The following is a 19593-nucleotide window of genomic DNA, read 5'->3' as shown; positions in this document are numbered from 1 at the left end:
TTCTCCAGCAACTGGGATGGTATCCCCAGAGGCCGACCAATGACCAGTCACAGACGACGCGCCGCCACCAACCACTCTCCCTCTTTCTGAATATCGACCCGCCCTATTTTTATACCAGAAGGAAGTGCGGCACTTTAATGATCCGGGGTTAGAGCCTAGCGGTGCTCACGTGACCGAGATCTCACATGACGTAGACCCTCACGTGACCAATCGCTTACGTGAGCAGAAGTAGTTCTGGTCGTCGTCTACCGTCTCGCTATAAGCCGTTTGAGGGAAGAAAGAGGAAAATTATCCGGTATCGTTAGAGGTTGGTGTGTGGGTGGAAACCGGGGACCCGGGGGTGGTGATGATGCAGACCAAAGCGGGGTCCGCGGGCCGCCTCCGCCTTTTTCGTCCCCTGCTTTCCCCTCCCCCGCTCCCCCTTCCCCCATCTCAGTGCCGGGAAGCCGCCTTTGCTGCGCCTGGTGGGGAAATGGTGGACGCTCGTGACTGTCTGTGTTTTTGTATATCTGTCTGTCTGGGCGGGTCTCAACGGACCCTTAAGAGAAACCGTAAGCTGAAAAACATTGGAAAACCACGTCCCCGGATTAGGAAAAACAGATTCAGTCCAGTGGTCTGAATGCTAGTCCACCCATTCAGGCACCCAGTCTCCAGTGCCTGATTGTCTGTAGGGAGAGGCACCAAGCGGATTTGATCTGTAGAGTCACATCTAGGCAAATACTGCGTGCCTGATCGCGGCGCCCAATGAATGTTTTTACTGAATTAAATATTTAAATAACGTTTATTTTTCCGGCTTTGAACAAGCTACATGTTCAATTTTTGGGTTTTGGAAAAATAACGGTATGCTATAAATTGAAAAAAAAAATACACGTAATTCATCACTCGCAGATAACTACTCAGCATTTTGGTCTGTAAAACGTCTGTATATAACCCGCACATAAACGCACACATTCTTAACTCACAAATGGAATCCGGGTTCCTACTTCAGGCAACAGTGTCCTCGTGGCCTTCCCAGGAGACACAGTGATGAAGCAGAACCTCCGTGTCCCCACACGGGATGTTAAGGCCTAGAGGGCTGTAGGGACATTAAATGGAATGGGTTGTCCAAGAGTTAAGGCAAGCAAAAGACCAGTGTGTAAATCTGTCACTCAGACCTGAAAATGGTCTATAGGAAGACTTAGCACTGCACATGCATTGTTCAGGCACATCCTAGGGAGTTAGTGAATGTTGACTTGAATCTTTGGTGTAGTTTTAAGGACGTTAGTACACTTTGCACTTTCTTTCCAAGAGGTCCACTGTTCCCAAACCATGTCAGATAAACCATGCACATACAAAAATAGAAATTTTAATCAAATTTGCTATACCAAATATCACAAAAGTAAACATTTTAATTTGTTCTTTTTTTTTTTTTGCTGAAAGAAAAGTTTCTCTCTATAGAAAATTAGGAATGCACAAAAGAACTGAAAAAAGTTGAAAAAACCATAAATTTACCACTCAGAGTAGCCTCTATTAACATGTGACAAATTCCCCATGCATGTACTTTCCTAACTTTAAAAAAAATTCCAATTACAGTGATTTTTAAAAATTAAACTATTTAGAAGTATATAGGGTAAAAAGTGAAACTCCTCTACATCCTTGCTACCTTACAGTGCTCCTTTTCTCAAAAAAACAGCTTACATGCTTCCAGAACTTCTCTGCATTTACATGCACATAGATGTGCCTGCTTATATTTTAAAATAAGTAGGTTCATGCTATACATTATTCCTTCATTTAATTTAGTTTGGAAATCTTCCAGGGTCAGGGCAGATTTTAAGAAAAAACAGCTGCTGGCTTTCTGTCTTAAGGATAAAGTATAATTCACTCAGCCATTCCCCTATTAATGGGTAATTAGGTTTCTAATTTTCTGCCGTCACTAGCAATGCAACAGTGAACATTTGTGAGCATTTCTGTTGACCAGGTTCCTGGAAGGAATTCTAGCATGGTCGAAGGATATATGAACGTCTTTCTCACAGTTGTGGTTATAAAACAGTTATGATCTTGGGTCACTTAAGATTATAGCATAAGTAATTTCTTATGTTATTAGATTTCCAATTTTTAAAGTGGGTAATATTTCATCTTTCTTAGTAAAATATCTTTCAAAGAATATTTAGCTCCATAAACCTTTGTCTGAATTTCAGATCTTCTTAGGACATATAACCAGAAGTGGATTTACTGTTATCAAAAGGCATGACATGTTTCCAAATTGCTTTCCAGAGATACTGCATCAACTTTCACTGCTCTGGGAGTGTATTAGTTTGGGAACCCTGAATATCAGTATCAACTTATCCTTCCTGTTTTACTTTCACTGTGGTGATGGATGAAAAATGGCAATTAATTGTAGTTTTAACTTGTATTTCTGATGATTGATGAGGTTTGAACATTTCCCAGACTCTTCTGTATCTTCGCATCTCTATTGCCCATACATTTAATCTGTTACCTAGTCTCCCAGAGTCCACTGCTTTGAATGCATAGATCATATCTTGCCTCTCTCCCCTTTTAAAAAGTATCTTGCCTCCCCCCCCCTTTAAAAGTGCTGTTGCCTTAGAGAAATACCTTAACATATCTCTAACAGAGCTCTAGCTGCTCTTGGTAGTGTCACCCCAACCCCCTGTGTTTGAGCGTCACACTGTTGCCATGGTAATCCTTCTGAAAGGTTCTGATTACTTGACTCTCCTCCCCTCACTTTGCTTCTTCTCCTTCCCCGCCTCACTTCTCTCCCCTTACCTCCCTCCCCCTCTCTCTCCTCCCCTCAGTGCCCCAAGTAAAACCCTTAAAAGGCCTCTAGCCTTTGTCTGATAAGACCTCCTGGATGGATCTTTTCCTTCCCAGCCTTATCTCCTGCCTTGCCTCTTCCTATTTTATTCTCCATCATTTTAGAATTTGTGGATCCCTGAGCCGGTTAGTCCTTTTTCACTTAACTATTCTATGCTGATAGAATTGACCAGTCAATCCCTGCTTTTTAACACCCTTTCACCCTGTCCATAATTATGTCATAGTAGAGAAATGTTTATTTGCCCATATTGTCTTCAGTACAGTGCCTCTGTAGAACCATGAATCCTTTCTGGGCTTATTGATCCTTATATGCCAGAACCTAGTACTGGATCTGGCAACTGAACAATGTAAAATGAAGATGTGAATTCTCTATAATGTCTTTTTTCCATTTATCTCTTTGGCCTTAATATTTACTTGATTTTTAAAATTTGTATGAGTTTTTCAATATAATAAAGATAGTAATGTATTTGTTGTAGTTATCTTCTCGTTTGTTGTTTTTTATGTTAAATCTTACTTTTGATGTAATGAAGTTTTCCATTTTTATATAATCAGATGTAGCTGTCTTTTATGTGGTGATGTCTCACTGATTTAGTTGCCATTCATTTTGTGTATCTTTTCATCTTTTGTATATCTTTCCTGACTTTGTGTTTATATATGATGAATGTGGAAAACCTAGAACATACAGAAGTGGCCAAAGAAACAAAGTTCCCATAATATTACCACCCAGAAATAGCCACCATTAATGGTATCCAGCACATAAAATAGGTATCAAATAAATAGTTGTTGAATGAATGAATGAGTTAGACATTTGGTGAAGTCTTTCTGTTATACAAATGTCTTAAGAAAAAGCTATCAGTGTAATTGAGTTTTCTATTAATAGTTTGCTTTTTCTCTCTAACCATATTATGAACATTTTTCCATGACAGTAGTCTTAATTTTTTTTCAGCTATACCGAAATTACATTGAACTGAACCTGCCAGCAAGAATTCAACAGCCACAATGATGCTGAGCACAGAAGGCAGGGAGGGGTTCGTGGTGAAGGTCAGGGGCCTGCCCTGGTCCTGCTCAGCTGATGAAGTGATGCGCTTCTTCTCCGATTGTAAAATCCAAAACGGCACATCAGGTATTCGTTTCATCTACACCAGAGAAGGCAGACCAAGTGGTGAAGCATTTGTCGAACTTGAGTCTGAAGATGAAGTGAAATTGGCTCTGAAGAAGGACAGAGAAACCATGGGACACAGATATGTTGAAGTATTCAAGTCCAACAGTGTTGAAATGGATTGGGTGTTGAAGCACACAGGTCCGAATAGTCCTGATACTGCCAATGATGGCTTCGTCCGGCTTAGAGGACTCCCATTTGGCTGTAGCAAGGAAGAGATTGTTCAGTTCTTTTCAGGGTTGGAAATTGTGCCAAATGGGATGACACTGCCGGTGGACTTTCAGGGGCGGAGCACAGGGGAGGCCTTTGTGCAATTTGCTTCGCAGGAGATAGCTGAAAAGGCCTTAAAGAAACACAAGGAAAGAATAGGGCACCGGTACATTGAAATCTTCAAGAGTAGCAGAGCTGAAGTCCGAACCCATTATGACCCCCCTCGAAAGCTCATGGCTATGCAGCGGCCAGGTCCCTATGATAGGCCAGGGGCTGGCAGGGGGTATAATAGCATTGGCAGAGGGGCTGGTTTTGAAAGGATGAGGAGGGGTGCCTATGGTGGAGGGTATGGAGGCTATGACGACTATGGTGGCTATAATGATGGATATGGCTTTGGATCTGATAGATTTGGAAGAGACCTCAATTACTGTTTTTCAGGAATGTCTGATCATAGATATGGAGATGGTGGGTCCAGTTTTCAGAGCACCACAGGGCACTGTGTACACATGAGGGGATTACCTTACAGAGCCACTGAGAATGATATTTACAATTTCTTCTCACCTCTTAATCCCATGAGAGTACACATTGAAATCGGACCTGATGGCAGAGTTACTGGTGAGGCAGATGTTGAATTTGCTACTCATGAAGATGCTGTGGCAGCTATGGCAAAAGACAAAGCTAACATGCAACACAGATACGTGGAGCTCTTCTTGAATTCTACCGCAGGCACAAGTGGGGGAGCCTATGATCACAGCTACGTAGAACTCTTTTTGAATTCTACAGCCGGGGCAAGTGGTGGAGCTTATGGTAGCCAAATGATGGGAGGCATGGGCATATCCAACCAGTCTAGTTATGGAGGTCCTGCCAGTCAGCAGCTGAGTGGTGGTTACGGAGGTGGATATGGTGGTCAGAGTAGTATGAGTGGATATGACCAAGTTCTGCAGGAAAACTCCAGTGACTATCAATCAAACCTCGCTTAGGCAGAGGAGGAGTACCAAACAACAACAGAAATAACAGCTGTGCATCTATGGGCGTTAACTAGAACAGGAATGGTGTCAGGCATATCCAGTATGATTGGTACATGGGAATTATCATTGATTCTGATCACTCTTGGTCAGCTAGCTTCCTTTTCTTTTTCCTTTCATTCCTTTGTTTCTCCTTCCCTCTCTCCTACCCTCCCTCCCTCTTTCTTTCTTTGTTTCTTTTTCTCTCTTTTTTTTAAGAAACAAAAATTAAGTTTAACAGTTTTGCATTACAGGCTTGTAATTCATGCTTACTGTAAAGTGGAAATCAGGATTGTTTTAAAACTTCAAGCTCAATAATTTTGAACACTGAAACATTCACCTAGGATGTAATAACAAAGTTCAGTATTGACCATAACTGTTAAAACAACTTTCAGCTTTCTTCAAGTTAGTTATGTTGTAGGAGTGTACTTAAGCAGTAAGCGTATTTAGGTTAAAGCAATTTCACTTATGTTAAATGTTGCTCTTATACCATGATACATTGAAAACTTTGGATGCATGTTGAGAAACATGCTTTTCTGTAAAACTCAAATATAGGAGCTGTGTCTACGATTTCAAGTGAAAACATTTGGCATGTTTGTTAATTCTAGCTTTTTGGTTTAATATCCTGTAAGGCACGTGAGTGTACACTTTCACTTTTTTTTTTTTAAAAAGCTCTGGGACAATTTTGAGATGTAATACCAATACTTAGGAGTTTGGTCATGTCGTTTGTATGAAATTCTGAGGCTTTGATTTAAATCTTTCCTTGTATTGTGATTTCCATTAGATGTATTGTACTAAGTGAAAGTTGTTAAATAAATCTTCCTTTTAAAAACTGGAAAAATCTTGTACAGCTTCATTTTTATTATGTTCTATCTTACAAGCCATTTCTTTTATACAGTCCTCTGCTGGTGAAATTTAAATTGGTTTTAATTTTTAATTATTATAAATATACCTTCAGATCTTTATACATACATCATTGCACACATCATTATTTATTTCTAAGATATATTCCTAGAAGTGGAATTGCTTAGTCAAAGGCCCACACATTTTTGAGACGTCTGATTTATATTGCCAGAAAGATTATGGTACTTTGTGTTTCCACTAGGAGTGTATTTTTAAAAATTTAGCATCCTCATATGAATGAATCCTCATAGGATCCCCATAGTATCCTCAGTGAAGCACATTTTTCTCCTTGATCTTGGCCAGTTTGTTAGTTGAAAGTTGTATCCCATTATTATTTTACTTTGTCTTCCTTAGACTAATATTGAGATGGAGCATCTTTGTGTTTGTTTCTATGTTTATCCTCATCACATCCACAGGACTATTGAGCTACTCTGGAGACATTGTACTTTTTCAAGGCAGCATGCTCCAAAATCCAAAGAAGTAAAGGCCAGTAAATAATCCTCTTCCTTTCATTTAACTGTCAGTTTAGAAGATCTGAGACACCTTTATATGTTTAAAAGAAGAAATAGACCTATGTTACAGAAACAATTTGGTGTCCTCCATGAATTCATTAATAGTCTCTAAACACTCTTTAGGGTATTTTTTTTTAATTGGAGAATAATTGCTTTACAAGTTGTGTTGATTTCTGCTGTACAATGAAATGAATCAGCTCTTTAAGGTTTTTAAGGGGGCATTTAAAGCTTGTTTTAAATCATTGGTTCTCAAACTTTAGTATGCGCCAGAATCATCTTATGGGGCTTGTTAAAACTTGGGTTACTGGGGCCCACTCTTAAGAGTTTCTGAAATTCATTAGTTCGGGGGTGGTGCTCGAGAATCTGCTGATGTGGCTGGTCTCAAGACCGTGTTTTGTGCTTCATCATAGTTCTCTAATGGCTACAGGCCTCTAAACCCTAAAGTGCAACTCTTAAGAAGCTCCTTGCTCCCTGATTCTTGATTGCCTCCCCCACTATCCTGTATCAAGTAGTTTAAACTTTCTATGAAAGTATAAATTGCATATGGCTGTTTATAATACTTTGCATTTCCGTGAGGACTTTGAAAACCTGTGACATCTGAGGTTACCTTACATTTCCATCCATATCATAGTGGCTATTAACAATTACACTTCTCAATGGCCTGGATGCCCTCAGGCCAATACCAGTTGCACCTGAACTTTGATAGATGATTTTGTAGATTTCCTGCCTAGCCTGGAAATCCTTGGTCTGTTTAGAGCTTGAGGCCCAGAGAAATGCTCTAAAGTCGGAAGCAACTACCAAATTGGTATTACCTGATTCCATTTTATTCAAGGACACTTTTTATTGAAAATCATACTGAGGATACAGTGGGCAGTGATTTGAAATTCTTCAATGACTTCTAATTTCTGTCACAGTTGCCAAGAAAGCAAGGTACCATTTCAACTCATGTCATACCGAGCCAGTTATTTACTTTGCCCTCCTAAGGCTTTCAGGAGGTTTTTTTCAGAGGGTTCACAAGTAGGAGTTTTTGCTTTCCAGGCTGCTCAGTTTTCCAGAACATTCTCTTAGTATAAGCGAAGATTCTCCAGTTAGCCACTAGATGTCACCAAACCCCAGGATAGGTTTGGCTGATCCCGGCCCACCCCGCCCCAACCACCCTGTGAACTGATACACAAATGCACCGTAAGTTTCATCTACAAATCAAGGTCTTTTCCTTCAGGGAAAATTCTGTCAGCAAAAATGAGGATTTCTGCAAGCTGAACCTCGAGGACTGTTGCAAAACAGCTGCTGATGGAGTGAAATTCCATTTGCTGTGCCTGATACCAGGGTGGGATTGTCACAAGGGCCATTTCACAACCTACTCCCACATTGACCAAAATTCGGTCTTGTGAATGCAAAAAAAAAAAAAAAAAAACCCCACACATGTGCATGGGGTCACAAGCTTAGCGTGGTGCAAGACATCGTTTGGGAGAAGAGGGTGTTAGTTTGCGCCTGGAGCTTCTGTGGAAATGCTTTTTCCAAGAGTCCTTTTTCTCCATCCCTCCCTCCTTTGCACAGGGCTCGTCTGTCAAGCTCGCAAGTCATTACGTCAAGGCCACCCCCACTTTAGAGATGAGAAAACTGAGTCTCTAGGAGAGTAAGAATCAACCTTGTCTTTCGGGAAGAAGCAGGATGCTGGAGGGAGAGGAAATGACGTCTGGCCGGGGGATGATGTAAGGGTAGTCTTGCCCTGGGATGTGAGTCAGGAGGGTGGCGCTGACAAGCGCGGAGTCCAGCGGCTCCGCTATAGCTCCCCAGACTGCAGTACGCTTTCCAGATGGTTTAGCCCGCCGAGTGACGGTGAGAGGGTCAGGTAGGAGCCCCTCTGGAAGACAAAGAAAGAATTTGGAAAGAATTCATTGTTCCCTCTCGCCGTCCGCTTTCCAGAGACCCTCGACACTCTCCACCCAACCCCCTAGTGTATTTCCTTTCCCAAGAGGGATAGGGAAGAGGTCTGGCCATGGCCGTTCAGAGATAAGCGCGGGCCTTGTATGAGGGGGCGTGGTTAGCGCGATGACTGACAGCTGGTGGCTTCCAGGAGGAAAGGACTTCGGGAGTCTCCCTGCCCATCTCTGAGAGGGGCGAAAACTACTTTGGTAACCATCTAGGGCATGCTAAATCCGGCCCCCCGTAGATGAAAAAAATTAAATCATAGTCAATTTAAGAAAGAAATGGACATTTTAAACCAACCTCAGGATTATAACCTGGGAGACCAGCTCTTAAAGAACTTTGAGCTTCTCCAAAGAGGTGAAGGGGAAGATTTCAGAGAAATGAAAAGCGAGAGCTGTGAGTTTCAGGTTTATTTGGAGATATTGAGGATATAGCTCTGGAGACGGCTTTTCAGAAAGTTCTGAGGAACTGCTTCCAAGAGGTAAGGGGGGAGGTCAATATATACATATTGACACTGCACAACACAGCACAACAAAGGTTAGTGACTTCAGTGGCTAATGACTCCATCCTTGTAGAAGCAGGTGGTGAATGACCTTCTTTAGTTGGCGTGAAAGTATTAGTCGCTCGGTACTGTCCGACTCTTTGAGACCCTATGGACTATGGCCCACCAGCTTCCTCTGTCCATGGAATTCTCCAGGCAAGAATACTGGAGTGGTAGCCATTTCTTTCTCCAGGGGATCTTTACAAACTGAGCCACAAGGGAAGCCCCTCTTTAGTTGGCTCCATTATTGTGGAGAAGGCAATGGCACCCCATTCCAGTACTCTTGCCTGGAAAATCCCATGGACGGAGGAGCCTGGTAGGCTGTGATCCATGGGGTCACTAAGAGTCAGACACGACTGAGAGACTTCACTTTCACTTTTCACTTGCATGCATTGGACAAGGAAACGGCAACCCACGCCAGTGTTCTTGCCTGGAGAATCCCAGGGACAGGGGAGCCTGGTGGGCTGCCATCTATGAGGATGCACAGAGTCGGACACGACTGAAGTGACTTAGCAGCAGCTCCATTATTGTCATCATATGCCCAAAGTTTGGGAGGCATTTTATGACCATTTAGGATTCCACACTATTAGGAATATTAATTCCCAGGTCAGGCGAGTATTTCATTAATAAGCCACACAATGTACTAGTCTGTTGTGGTCCAGGAAATGGTTCCCTCTTGTTGCTTAGTCTCATATCTAGAGTTACACTATTACAATCATTGATCTTATAGAACTATATTTGGTCAATGTTTCAAGTTATCTAGCCATCATTATTTTTATTGGAAGTTCAGTCATACTTTGGTAATGCAAAAAACAATAATCTTGTAAAATAGGCAGACTGCAAGTAATATAACTAGTAACATTGTGTTTTTCTGCTTGTTTATTTTTTGGTCATACCATGTGGCTTGTGGAATCTTAGTTCCCTGACCAGGGATCGAAACTGCAAACTCAGCAGTGAAATCATGGAGTCATAACCCCTAGACCACCAGGGAATTCCTAGCTAGTAACACTAATAGGGTTATAAAGTACATACTTATGTAAGAACTTTGATTAAGTGTGGCCCAGTATATCTCCAGGTCATTTGACCTGGTCTGTTCCATACCAATCTCTATCTTCAAGGTAATGATTATTTTGGCATTGCCCATAAGGCACCCAGCTCAATTATGTAGTGTCATAAGGCTGATTATCCTTAATATGATTCATTTGTTCCTAACATTGGGGGCTGTAAACTTAGATGATCGTAGCCTGATGTTAATTATATTAATCTATTCCATAACTGAAGAAGGTTATATTCTTTGATTGAAATTTAGCTAGTTGCTCTGACTGAGCTTGAGTAACTTTAAAAGAAAAGTAATTTATGGTCGTGGTCAGAGCAAGTATGATTGATTGGCCAAGTGAGGGAATCCCATCTACTAATTATCAATACTGGCCAAAACAGAACTATAACTTCTTTCTTCTAGAATAAATTTCCTAAGGGCCATCCAATTAGAGCCTTGGAGAGGAGAAATCCATCAAGGTAACCCAGAAGTACTGGATGTAGGTAAGTGTGGGATCGAGGATCTATGAAAAACAGGCAAAGAGAGGGAAGAATGAATTCTTATCAAATTCTTTCTTTGTCTTCCCCCTACCTGACCCTCTCCTCACCACTCCGTGGGCTAGCTGTGGGGAAAGGGGACTGAAGTCTGGGGAGCGATAGAGGAGCAGCTAGAAAAAACATTGAGTTATGCAAGATTCCAAGAAATTGAACTTGGGCACACTCCGGGAGATAGTGAGGGACAGGGAGGCCTGGTGTGCTAGAGTCCATGGGGGCCAAAGCGTTGAATACAACTTAGCGACAAAACAGCAACATCCAAGAAATTAAGAAAGCACTGTAAATATATAGGTCAGGTCTAGTACTTTGGGATAGTTTTCTGCTTCTGATGTCATCTTCTTCTCATCATGATGTGGGTGTAGTTCCTCCTATGTTGGAGCACTGGTTTAAGGTGATTTTGAGATCAGCAGTCTTCTGTACAGACCAGTTCAATGCAGGAGCACTTTCTAAGTGAGAAATATGAATCCAGAGTCAATTTCATTCAGTTTTGCTGTGTATGAGCTAGTTAAGAGAACTTGATAAGGGTCCTTCCTTCTAGGTTGGAGGCAGTCCTTTAAATGGTATCTTTTCCAGTATGCATAATATCCTAGTTGCAGGTCATGAGGCATCTTCTTTATTCCAAGATAGATTACTATGATAAGCTCAGAAAGAAACTTATTATAGGATGTCCTTTTAGTAATTTAATTAAACTTTATAATAGTATAACACTGCAACAAGGAGTCATCTAGGAAGTGAGTCTTAGTCAGTGAATGCCAAACCTTAGGGGCCTCCCCAATGGCTCAGTAGTAAACAATCCGTCTGCCAGTGCAAAAGACTTGGATTTGATCCCTGGGTTGGGAAGATTCCCCCGGAGAAGGAAATGGCAACCCACTCCAGTATTCTTGCCTGGGAAATCCCATGGACAGAGGAGCCTGGTGGGCTACAGTCTATGCGGTCACAAAAGAGACATGACTTAGTGACTAAAACAACAACAACAACCGAACCTCAGCACTAAAACTTAATATCCACAAAAGTGTATTATTTTTAAAATTAAAAAAAAATTGAAGTGTAGTCATTTACAATGTTGTACCTATCTCTGTTGTACAGCAAAATGACTCAGTTATACACATATATACATTCTTTTCTTAATATTCTTTTCCATTATGATTTATCACAGAATATTCAGTATAGTTCCCTATGCTATACATTAAGACTTTGTTGCTTATCCATTCAAAATGTAATAATCCGCATCTACCCACCCCAAACTCCCAAACTTGCAGTCCATCCTTCTCCCTCACCCCTTTCTTGGCAATCATCAGTCTGTTCTCCATGTCTATTTCTGTTTTGTGGATAAGTTCATTTGTGTCATATTTTAGATTACATATATGTGATATATAGTATTTGTCTTTCTTTTTCTGACTTACTTCTCTTAGTATGATAATTTCTAGTTGCATCCATGTTGCTGCAAATGGCAGTATTTCATTCTTTTTTATGGCTGAGTAGTATTCCTTTATATATATATATATATATATATATATATATTTATTTATCCACTCATCTGTCTATAGACATATAGATTTTTTCCATGTTTTGGCTATTGTTAACAGTGCTGCTGTGAACACAAGGGTGCATGTATCTTTTTGAATTATAGTTTTGGCCGAGTATATTCCTAGGAGTGAGATTGCTGGGTAATATAGTAATTTTATTTTTAGTTTTATGAGGAACCGCCATACTGTTTTTTCCATAGTGGGTGTACCAACTTACATTCCCACTAACAGTGTAGGAGGGTTCCCTTTTCTCCACATCCTCTCCAGCATTTGTTATTTGTAGACTCTTTTTGATGTGGACAATTTTTAAAGTCTATTGAACTTGTTACAATATTGTTTCTGTTTTGTGTTTTTTTTTTTTTTTTTTTTTTTTTTGGCAGGCATGTGGGATCTTAGGTCCCTGACCAGGGATCAAACCTGTACTCCCTGCTTTGGAAGGTGAAGTCTTAAGCACTGGACCATGAGGGAAGTCCCTGTTATTTGTAAAGTTTTTATAGATGGCCATTCTGACTGGTGTGAGGTAGTACCTCATTGTAGTTTTGATTTGCATTTCTCTGATAATTTGCGATGTTGAGCATCTTTTCATGTGCCTATTGGCCATTTGTATGTCTTCTTTGGAGAAATGTCTATTAAGATCTTCTGCCCAGTTTTCAATTGGGTTGTTTGGTTTTTGTTGTTGAGCTGTACGAGTTGTAAGTCCTTGTCTGTTGCATCATTTGCAAATATTTTCTCCCATTCCATTGGGTTGTCTTTCCATTTTTAATGGTTCTTTTTTACTGTTCAAAAGCTTGTAAGTTTGATTAGGTACCATTTGTTTATTTTATTTTATTTTCTTCTATTGCCTTGGGAGACTAACTTAAGAAAACATTGGTATGATTTATGTCAAAGAATGTTTACAAAGCTGTATTATTGAAACATATTTTTTCTGTCTAAAATTACCCTTATTTCTACTAACTATAGCTAAATTAAGGGTATTTTGTGTGTAAAATAAGTCTGATTTTGATAAATTTGTCTTGATTATTTACACATGTGACTGAGCATACAGAGTTTTTTTAAAAAACTGGCTTTGCTGGAACTTTTCATAATCCTAGGTTCAAATTTCAAAAGGCCTCTTAAGACCAGGAAAGCCATGGTAAGGACTTGTGATCAGATATCACCTGCAGTATCTATAGACATGGATGACTTCTTCTCTTTTTGAGGTCCCCAAGATAACTTGAGATTCTTTCATCTGTCAGGAGGTGGCCTTTCTTAGACCTGATAAGCCTGTTAAGGCTGTTTGAAACCTAAGAATTTCCAATTTATGGAGGGATCATTCAGAGAGAAAAGATAAATTTTTCAATTCTGCTTTTGTGTGTATGTGTGCTCAGTCAAGTCTGACTTTTTGCAATCCTGTAGATTGTAGTCTGCCAGGCTCCTCTGTCCATGGAATTTCCCAGGCAAGAATACTGGAGTGGGTGCCATTTCCTTCTCCGTGGGATCTTCCCTACCCAGGGATCAAAAGAGTCTCTTGTGTCTTCTGTATTGGCAGGCAGATTCTTTATCATTAGTACTACCTGGGAATCAATTCTGCTTACAAAGGTATTAATATAGGGCTTCCCTGATGGCTCAGATGGTAAAGAATTCACCTGCAATGCAGGCGACGACCTGTGTTCAATCCCTGGGTTGGGAAGATCCTCTGGAGAAGGGAATGGCAACCCACTCCAGTATTCTTGTCTGGGAAATCCCATGGACAGAGGACCCTGGTGGGCTACAGTCCATGGGGTTGCAAAGAGTCGGACATGATTGAGTGACTAGTGCTTTCACTTTTTTTCATAATTAGCTTAAGGAGAAAGGTTTCCTTATGTCTGGAGAACACAGATTAGAAGCCAATAATATTTCAGACCAAAAAATCCCATACAGATATAACCATATTTATCAGTTCACTCAGTCATATGCAGCTAATTCTTGATCTTTTGTTAACAGTTTTATGAAACCATCAGGATTTCCATTCAGTCAGTTCAGTCGCTCAGTCATATTCAATTCTTTGCAACCCCATGGACTGCAGCATGCCAGGCCTCCCTGTCCACCACCAACTCCCAGAGTTTACTCAAACTCATGTCCATTGAGTCAGTGATGCCATCCAACCATCTCACCCTCTGTCAGCCCCTTTTCCTCCTGCCTTCATTCTTTCCCAGCATCAGGGTCTTTTCTAGTGAGTCAGTTCTTCGCATCAGGTGGCCAAAGTATTGGAGCTTCAGCTTCAGCATCAGTCCTTCCAATGAATATTCAGGACTGATTTCCTTTAGGATGGACTGGTTGGATCTCCTTGCAGTCCAAGGTACTCTCAAGAGTCTTCTCCAACACCACAGTTCAAAAGCATCAATTCTTTGGTGCTCAACTTTCTTTATAGTCCAACTCTCACATCCATACATGACCACTGGAAAAACCATAGCTTTGACTAGATGAACCTTTGTTGGCAAAGTAATGTCTCTGCTTTTTAATATGCTGTTTAGGTTGATCATAGCCTTCCTTCCAAGGAGCAAGCGTTTTTTAATTTCATGGCTGCAGTCACCATCTGCAGTGATTTTGGAGCCCCCCCAAAATAAAGTCTTTCACTGTTTCCATGGTTTCCCCATCTATTTGTCATGAAGTGATGGGACCAGATGCCATGATCTTAGTTTTCTGAACGTTGGGTTTTAAGCCAACTTTTTCACTCTTCTCTTTCACTTTCATTAAGAGGCTCTTTAGTTCTTCTTTGCTTTCATTAAATTCTAATGGGTTTCCATTAGAATTATTTAATTTCTTACCCAATTCAGTGGTATGATCTGAAATTTGTTGGAAACATACTTGTCAAAAAATCCTTTCCATGAGTCTTCTTAAAGATGAAGCATTTTTGCAAAGGCATTAGAGTAAGACAATAACTGTCAACAGACTTAAAAAGGCACAGTTAAGGACCTGATTATTACTTTCAACAAAGGAAGCAAGAATATGCAATGGAGAAAAGATAGTCTCTTCGTTAAGTAGTGTTGGCAAAGCTGGACAGCTGCATGTAAATCAAAGAAGTTAGAACACTCTCTCACACCATACACAAAAATAAACTCAAAATGGCTCAATCCTTGTAGAGCCAGATAGTTACTGATATTTTTTACTTTACAAAGGGATTTGAAATCAAAGACACGTCTTGGTATAAGGTTACTGCTATTTTTGAGGAACAGATACTTTAGTTAATGGTTTTTGTGCTTTTCTAAGGGCTTCCCTGCTGGTTCAGCAGTATTTGCTTGTAATATATGAGACGCATGTTCGAGCTTGGGTTGAGAAGATCCCCTGGAGAAGGGAATGGCAACCCACCCCAATATTCTTCCCTGGAGAATCCCATGGACTGAGGAGCCTGGCAGGCTACAGTCCATGGGGTCACAGAGTTGAACACTACTGAAGTGACTGAGCATGCATGCACGCATGCACACATGCATGTGTGCTTTTCTAAATATAGGAAGATGCAAGAAATCGGGTTCATAAAATTTCTCTTGGAAATATATAACTCTCTAAGGGCCAGTTTTTCCAGTTTTCCCAGCAAACAAAGTGTCTCTTCCTTAACTTTGTCCTGAATTCATTTCAGGGTGTACCGTAGGTCAGTGACTGCAGTGGCTAATAACTTGATTCTTGTAGAACTGAATAGTGGGCAACATTGTTTTATGATTCCCTTCCCCTTTGGTCTTCATTTTGACCAAAGTTTGGGAGGCATTTAATTTTGTCCCACAGAACTAGGAATGCTCATTCCTAGGTCAGACCAGGATTTCATTGATAGGTCATTCAATGTGCTATTCCTAGATTAGGCCCTGTTAACATAGTCAAAAGTCTCTGAACCACCTGTCTTACTAGACAGTCATGGTCCAGGAAAAGATTCCCTCTTGTTGTTTCTTCCCATATCTAGAGTTACACTATTACAACCATTAATCTTACAGAACTATATTTAGTCAACTTTTTTCAAGTAGCCTAGTCATCATTATTTTTATTGGAGTCTCAGTCATACATTTGGTAATGTAAGAAACAATAATCTTGTAAAATAGCATGCAAGTAATATAGCTAGTAAGATTAATAAGTTAATAAGTAAGTATTTAACTTAAGAACTTGCCCTAGATATGGCCCAGTATCTCTCCAGGTCCTATGACCTGTCTGTTCTGTGCTATCTTTAAGGGAAATGATATATTAGCATGTATACTGTACATAACATTCAGCAAAGATGACTACACATACAAGATGAGTGGTGGGTCATCATGACCCTTTATAGGATTGAGAAAGGAATGCTATTTTCTAAGGAGTTACATGGCTGGCATCAGAAGTAGAAAAATTTATCTTTATGACCAGGCAGGTATTTCTGCCACTGGCAAGGTCTGGTTAATGTGTAAAGCAGATATATACTGGAGGGCAGGGAGGAGGCCAAGTGAAAAAGAAAAGATTTTAACTTAAAATATGAATTTTTATTTAATCACCTGGGAACCTCACTTGCCCTCCCAAGCCCCACTGGCTCCCTTTGGTCCAGCTGGGCACTAGAAGTAGGAGGCCCAAGGCCAAACCAGGCTACAGGCCAGGGAAGGAATGGCCCTGGAGCCTCCTTGGGGCCCCCACCATGGGTCATCTTGGGCTGATCCTCTGGGGAGTTGTGCTTCTCACGCCCAGCATTCCCCCACCCCAGGGCAGCCCAGAGAACAGGTGGTGATATACCTTTCTCTATGCAGAGCCCCTTGCCTAGGACACGATGGTGGTGGTGGTGGTGGTGGTGGTGGTTCAGTCACGTCTGACTCTTTGTGGCCCCATGGACTGTAGTCTCCCCAGGCTCCTTGGTCCATGGGATTTCCCAGGCAAAAATACTGGAATGAGTTGCCATTTCCTCCTCCAGGGGATCTTCCTGATCCGCGGATTGAACGTGGGTCTCCTTAATCTCCTGCATTGCAGGTGGATTCTTTACCAACTGAGACACCAGGGAAGCCAGCCTGGGACACAGTAGGTGCTCAAAATATGCTTATTTTCAATTGAGTGTTGATTCAACTTTTATGGCTTGTGATTAACCCTCTTTCTTCTGTTCTAGAAGCTCCCACTGTTGACTGACCAGCTGTCACAGCACCACATTGGAACTTTAAAAAGTTCTGAAAACATCTTGGATCTTCTGCTTTAGTATTTCTCAACTCATATTATTTTCCTCTTTTTTTGCATTTTTTTTCTCTGCAAGAAAGCCTAAAATATTCTACATCTTTCCTGAAATATTCTTTCATTCCTCAGTTCATATTGATTTGTTGTCTCCTAAATCTTTTTGAGCAAATAATGAAATACAGTTCATACTTGGTAGTTCTCAAATTATTTCACATGTGGTAGTTTTGATTTTTGCTTGCAAGTTAGGCTGTATTTTTTATCCTTTGGCAAACATGAGGGTCTTCAAAGTACCTATGGGGTGGGGATGAGAAAGTGACTGCAAATGGGCGTGAAAGGTCTTTTAGAGACATTTCATTGAATGTCCTAAGCTTAGATTGTGGTGATGGTTTGTATGACTCTGTAAATTTACTAAAAACCATTGAATTATAGACAAAACATGTGAACTTTATGAATATAAATTATCCCTGAAATAAATATTTATGGAGTAATAAGTATAGTGGAGATATGATATGTTTTGTGGGGAGACTAACAGGAAAGGTAGGTCATAATGATAAAAATACAACTGCCTGAAGAATTGACAAAGACTCTCTCCTTGAGCAAACTTTAACCAGGCTCTTCTAAGTCTTCTTTACAATTAGGCCTGGTTCTGGGACCCTATCCTGTGGTCATGTCCTCAGCATGTCCTCATAGTTTGAGCAAGAATCCTGCAAAGTCATCCCCCATCCTTGATATTTGATCATCTTGGCCTGCTTCTAGCAAGAATTTCGTTGTCAGTTTAGCAAGAATCCCTCTCCCTTTCATGTCTCCTCTCAGTAGTTTTTCTATCCTCTTATTCTCTCACTCTGTTCTTGCTATAAACCCCCACTTGTCCTTATTGTATTCGGAGTCGAGCCCAGTTCTGTACTGAAGTCTCTTTCCCCCTATTGCAAGGTAAGGAATGAAATCTATCTTTACTGCTTTTATCTGGTATCTGGATCTATTCCTCTTTGACAGAAGGCATTCTCAAAGGCAGTGCTTTTAGTAGTAATATCAGTCTAACCTGCTGGACAGGGGGAAATTTTTTTTAAAACCACCTAAAAATGCCTACTCATTCATTCACAAAATACTTTGTGACTTATTGCCAAGCATGTTGGATGCTGAGGAAACAGATGTGAGCAAAAATCATCTACAAGGTCTCTGTCTTCATGGAGCTCGTAGCTTAGTAGGGGAGCCAAATAGCATGCAAATATCTATACAACTGTGCACGTGCAGTAAGGATAATTACCGGGAAGAGGGGGTCCTTGATACTATGAGGGCCTGTGAAATGGGGAGATTTGACCAGTCAAGGTTGTCAGGAATGTTGTTCTGAGAATGTGTTTATTGAGCTGAGAGGTCACAGAAGAATAGAGACTAATTAGATTGGAGCTGGAGGTTAAGGAGAAAGCTTAAGGCTATGTGTTCAGAGAGAGCAAGGCAGTAAAAGAGACTGAGAGAATGCCAATACAGCTGGAGGCAAGAGGCAGTGAGAGAGCAGTGTGGCCAATTCCCATCTGTCTATCCATCCACTGTTCATTCATTCAAAAAATATCTACTAAGCATTGATCACGTGCTAAACCTCATGTGAGGTGTGACTGTTGAACCGAAAGTGGGACCATTTATTTTCCACGAAGCATGGACCCTACAGGGGCCTGAGTTAGGAGTGAACAGGTTTGGGGTTAAGGTAAGAAGTAGGGATAGTCTCAGACGGAAAAAAAGTCATATTTCTTGAGCATGGGTTGTGTCACTTCCATGGGTTCCTGGGAATCACATTAAACCCCAAGAGGATTCCTGAAGTTGGTGTGATCTCATCACTTAGACATTCTCAGAGACATGCCACTGCCTATCAACAGAAGGACATACTGTTTACCTAGCTGTCACCTCTCTCCATCTCCCAAGGTCTTGGAATAATACTGTTGTCAGAAAGCTGTGAGTAAAATAAAAATGTTATATAAGTGTACAGCTTTATTTGAGATGAAATTTAGGACTTAAAAGTCTAGAAAATAAGGCATGATGCATATTAACCACAACAAATAAGATCAGGAAATAAGTGGAAGGAGACAAAAGATAACATTTGTATGCCATTATCACTTGAAATATTATTCTTTTTGGCATTCTTATGCCAAAGTATTCCTACCCCTGCTCCAACCAAAAGCACATTATCCAGGCTGGATTTTCTGACATTATTGGTAGAGTCCTGAGCTGGCATTCGATTCTTCCCACTCCATGGATCCAAACTACATTTCCAGTCCTCTCTTCCATGTCC

At 40.7% G+C, this 19593-nt stretch overlaps 1 protein-coding gene and 1 long non-coding RNA gene across 3 annotated transcripts; both read left to right on the top strand.

The window, feature by feature from the left end:
• Positions 1-190: 190 nt before the first annotated feature.
• Positions 191-6025, top strand: HNRNPH2 (heterogeneous nuclear ribonucleoprotein H2). 2 transcript variants are annotated; one of them, XM_065915767.1, is made up of 2 exons: positions 191-307; positions 3758-6025. In XM_065915767.1, the coding sequence occupies exon 2, from the start codon at positions 3811-3813 to the stop codon at positions 5158-5160; it is 1350 nt and encodes a 449-aa protein (XP_065771839.1). In that variant the 5' UTR covers positions 191-307; positions 3758-3810; the 3' UTR covers positions 5161-6025. The 2 variants fall into 2 exon arrangements, with proteins under 2 accessions (XP_065771839.1, XP_065771840.1); XM_065915768.1 differs by having other exon boundaries at positions 195-295.
• Positions 6026-8368: 2343 nt separating this feature from the next.
• LOC136153425 (uncharacterized) lies at positions 8369-17162 on the top strand. The gene is made up of 3 exons (XR_010660394.1): positions 8369-8451; positions 10529-10608; positions 17118-17162. It is a non-coding gene; the product is annotated as an uncharacterized lncRNA (long non-coding RNA).
• Positions 17163-19593: the final 2431 nt, after the last annotated feature.

Source organism: Muntiacus reevesi, chromosome X, assembly GCF_963930625.1.
Source record: "Muntiacus reevesi chromosome X, mMunRee1.1, whole genome shotgun sequence".
NCBI lineage: Eukaryota > Metazoa > Chordata > Mammalia > Artiodactyla > Cervidae > Muntiacus > Muntiacus reevesi.
The sequence above is the reverse complement of the archived record's forward strand: the minus strand, read 5'-3'. Positions and strand labels throughout refer to the sequence as shown.

Coding starts and splice junctions, on each gene's coding strand:
- HNRNPH2 (XM_065915767.1), top strand. CDS start 3,811: ATGATGCTGAGCACAGAAGGCAGGGAGGGGTTCGTGGTGAAGGTCAGG.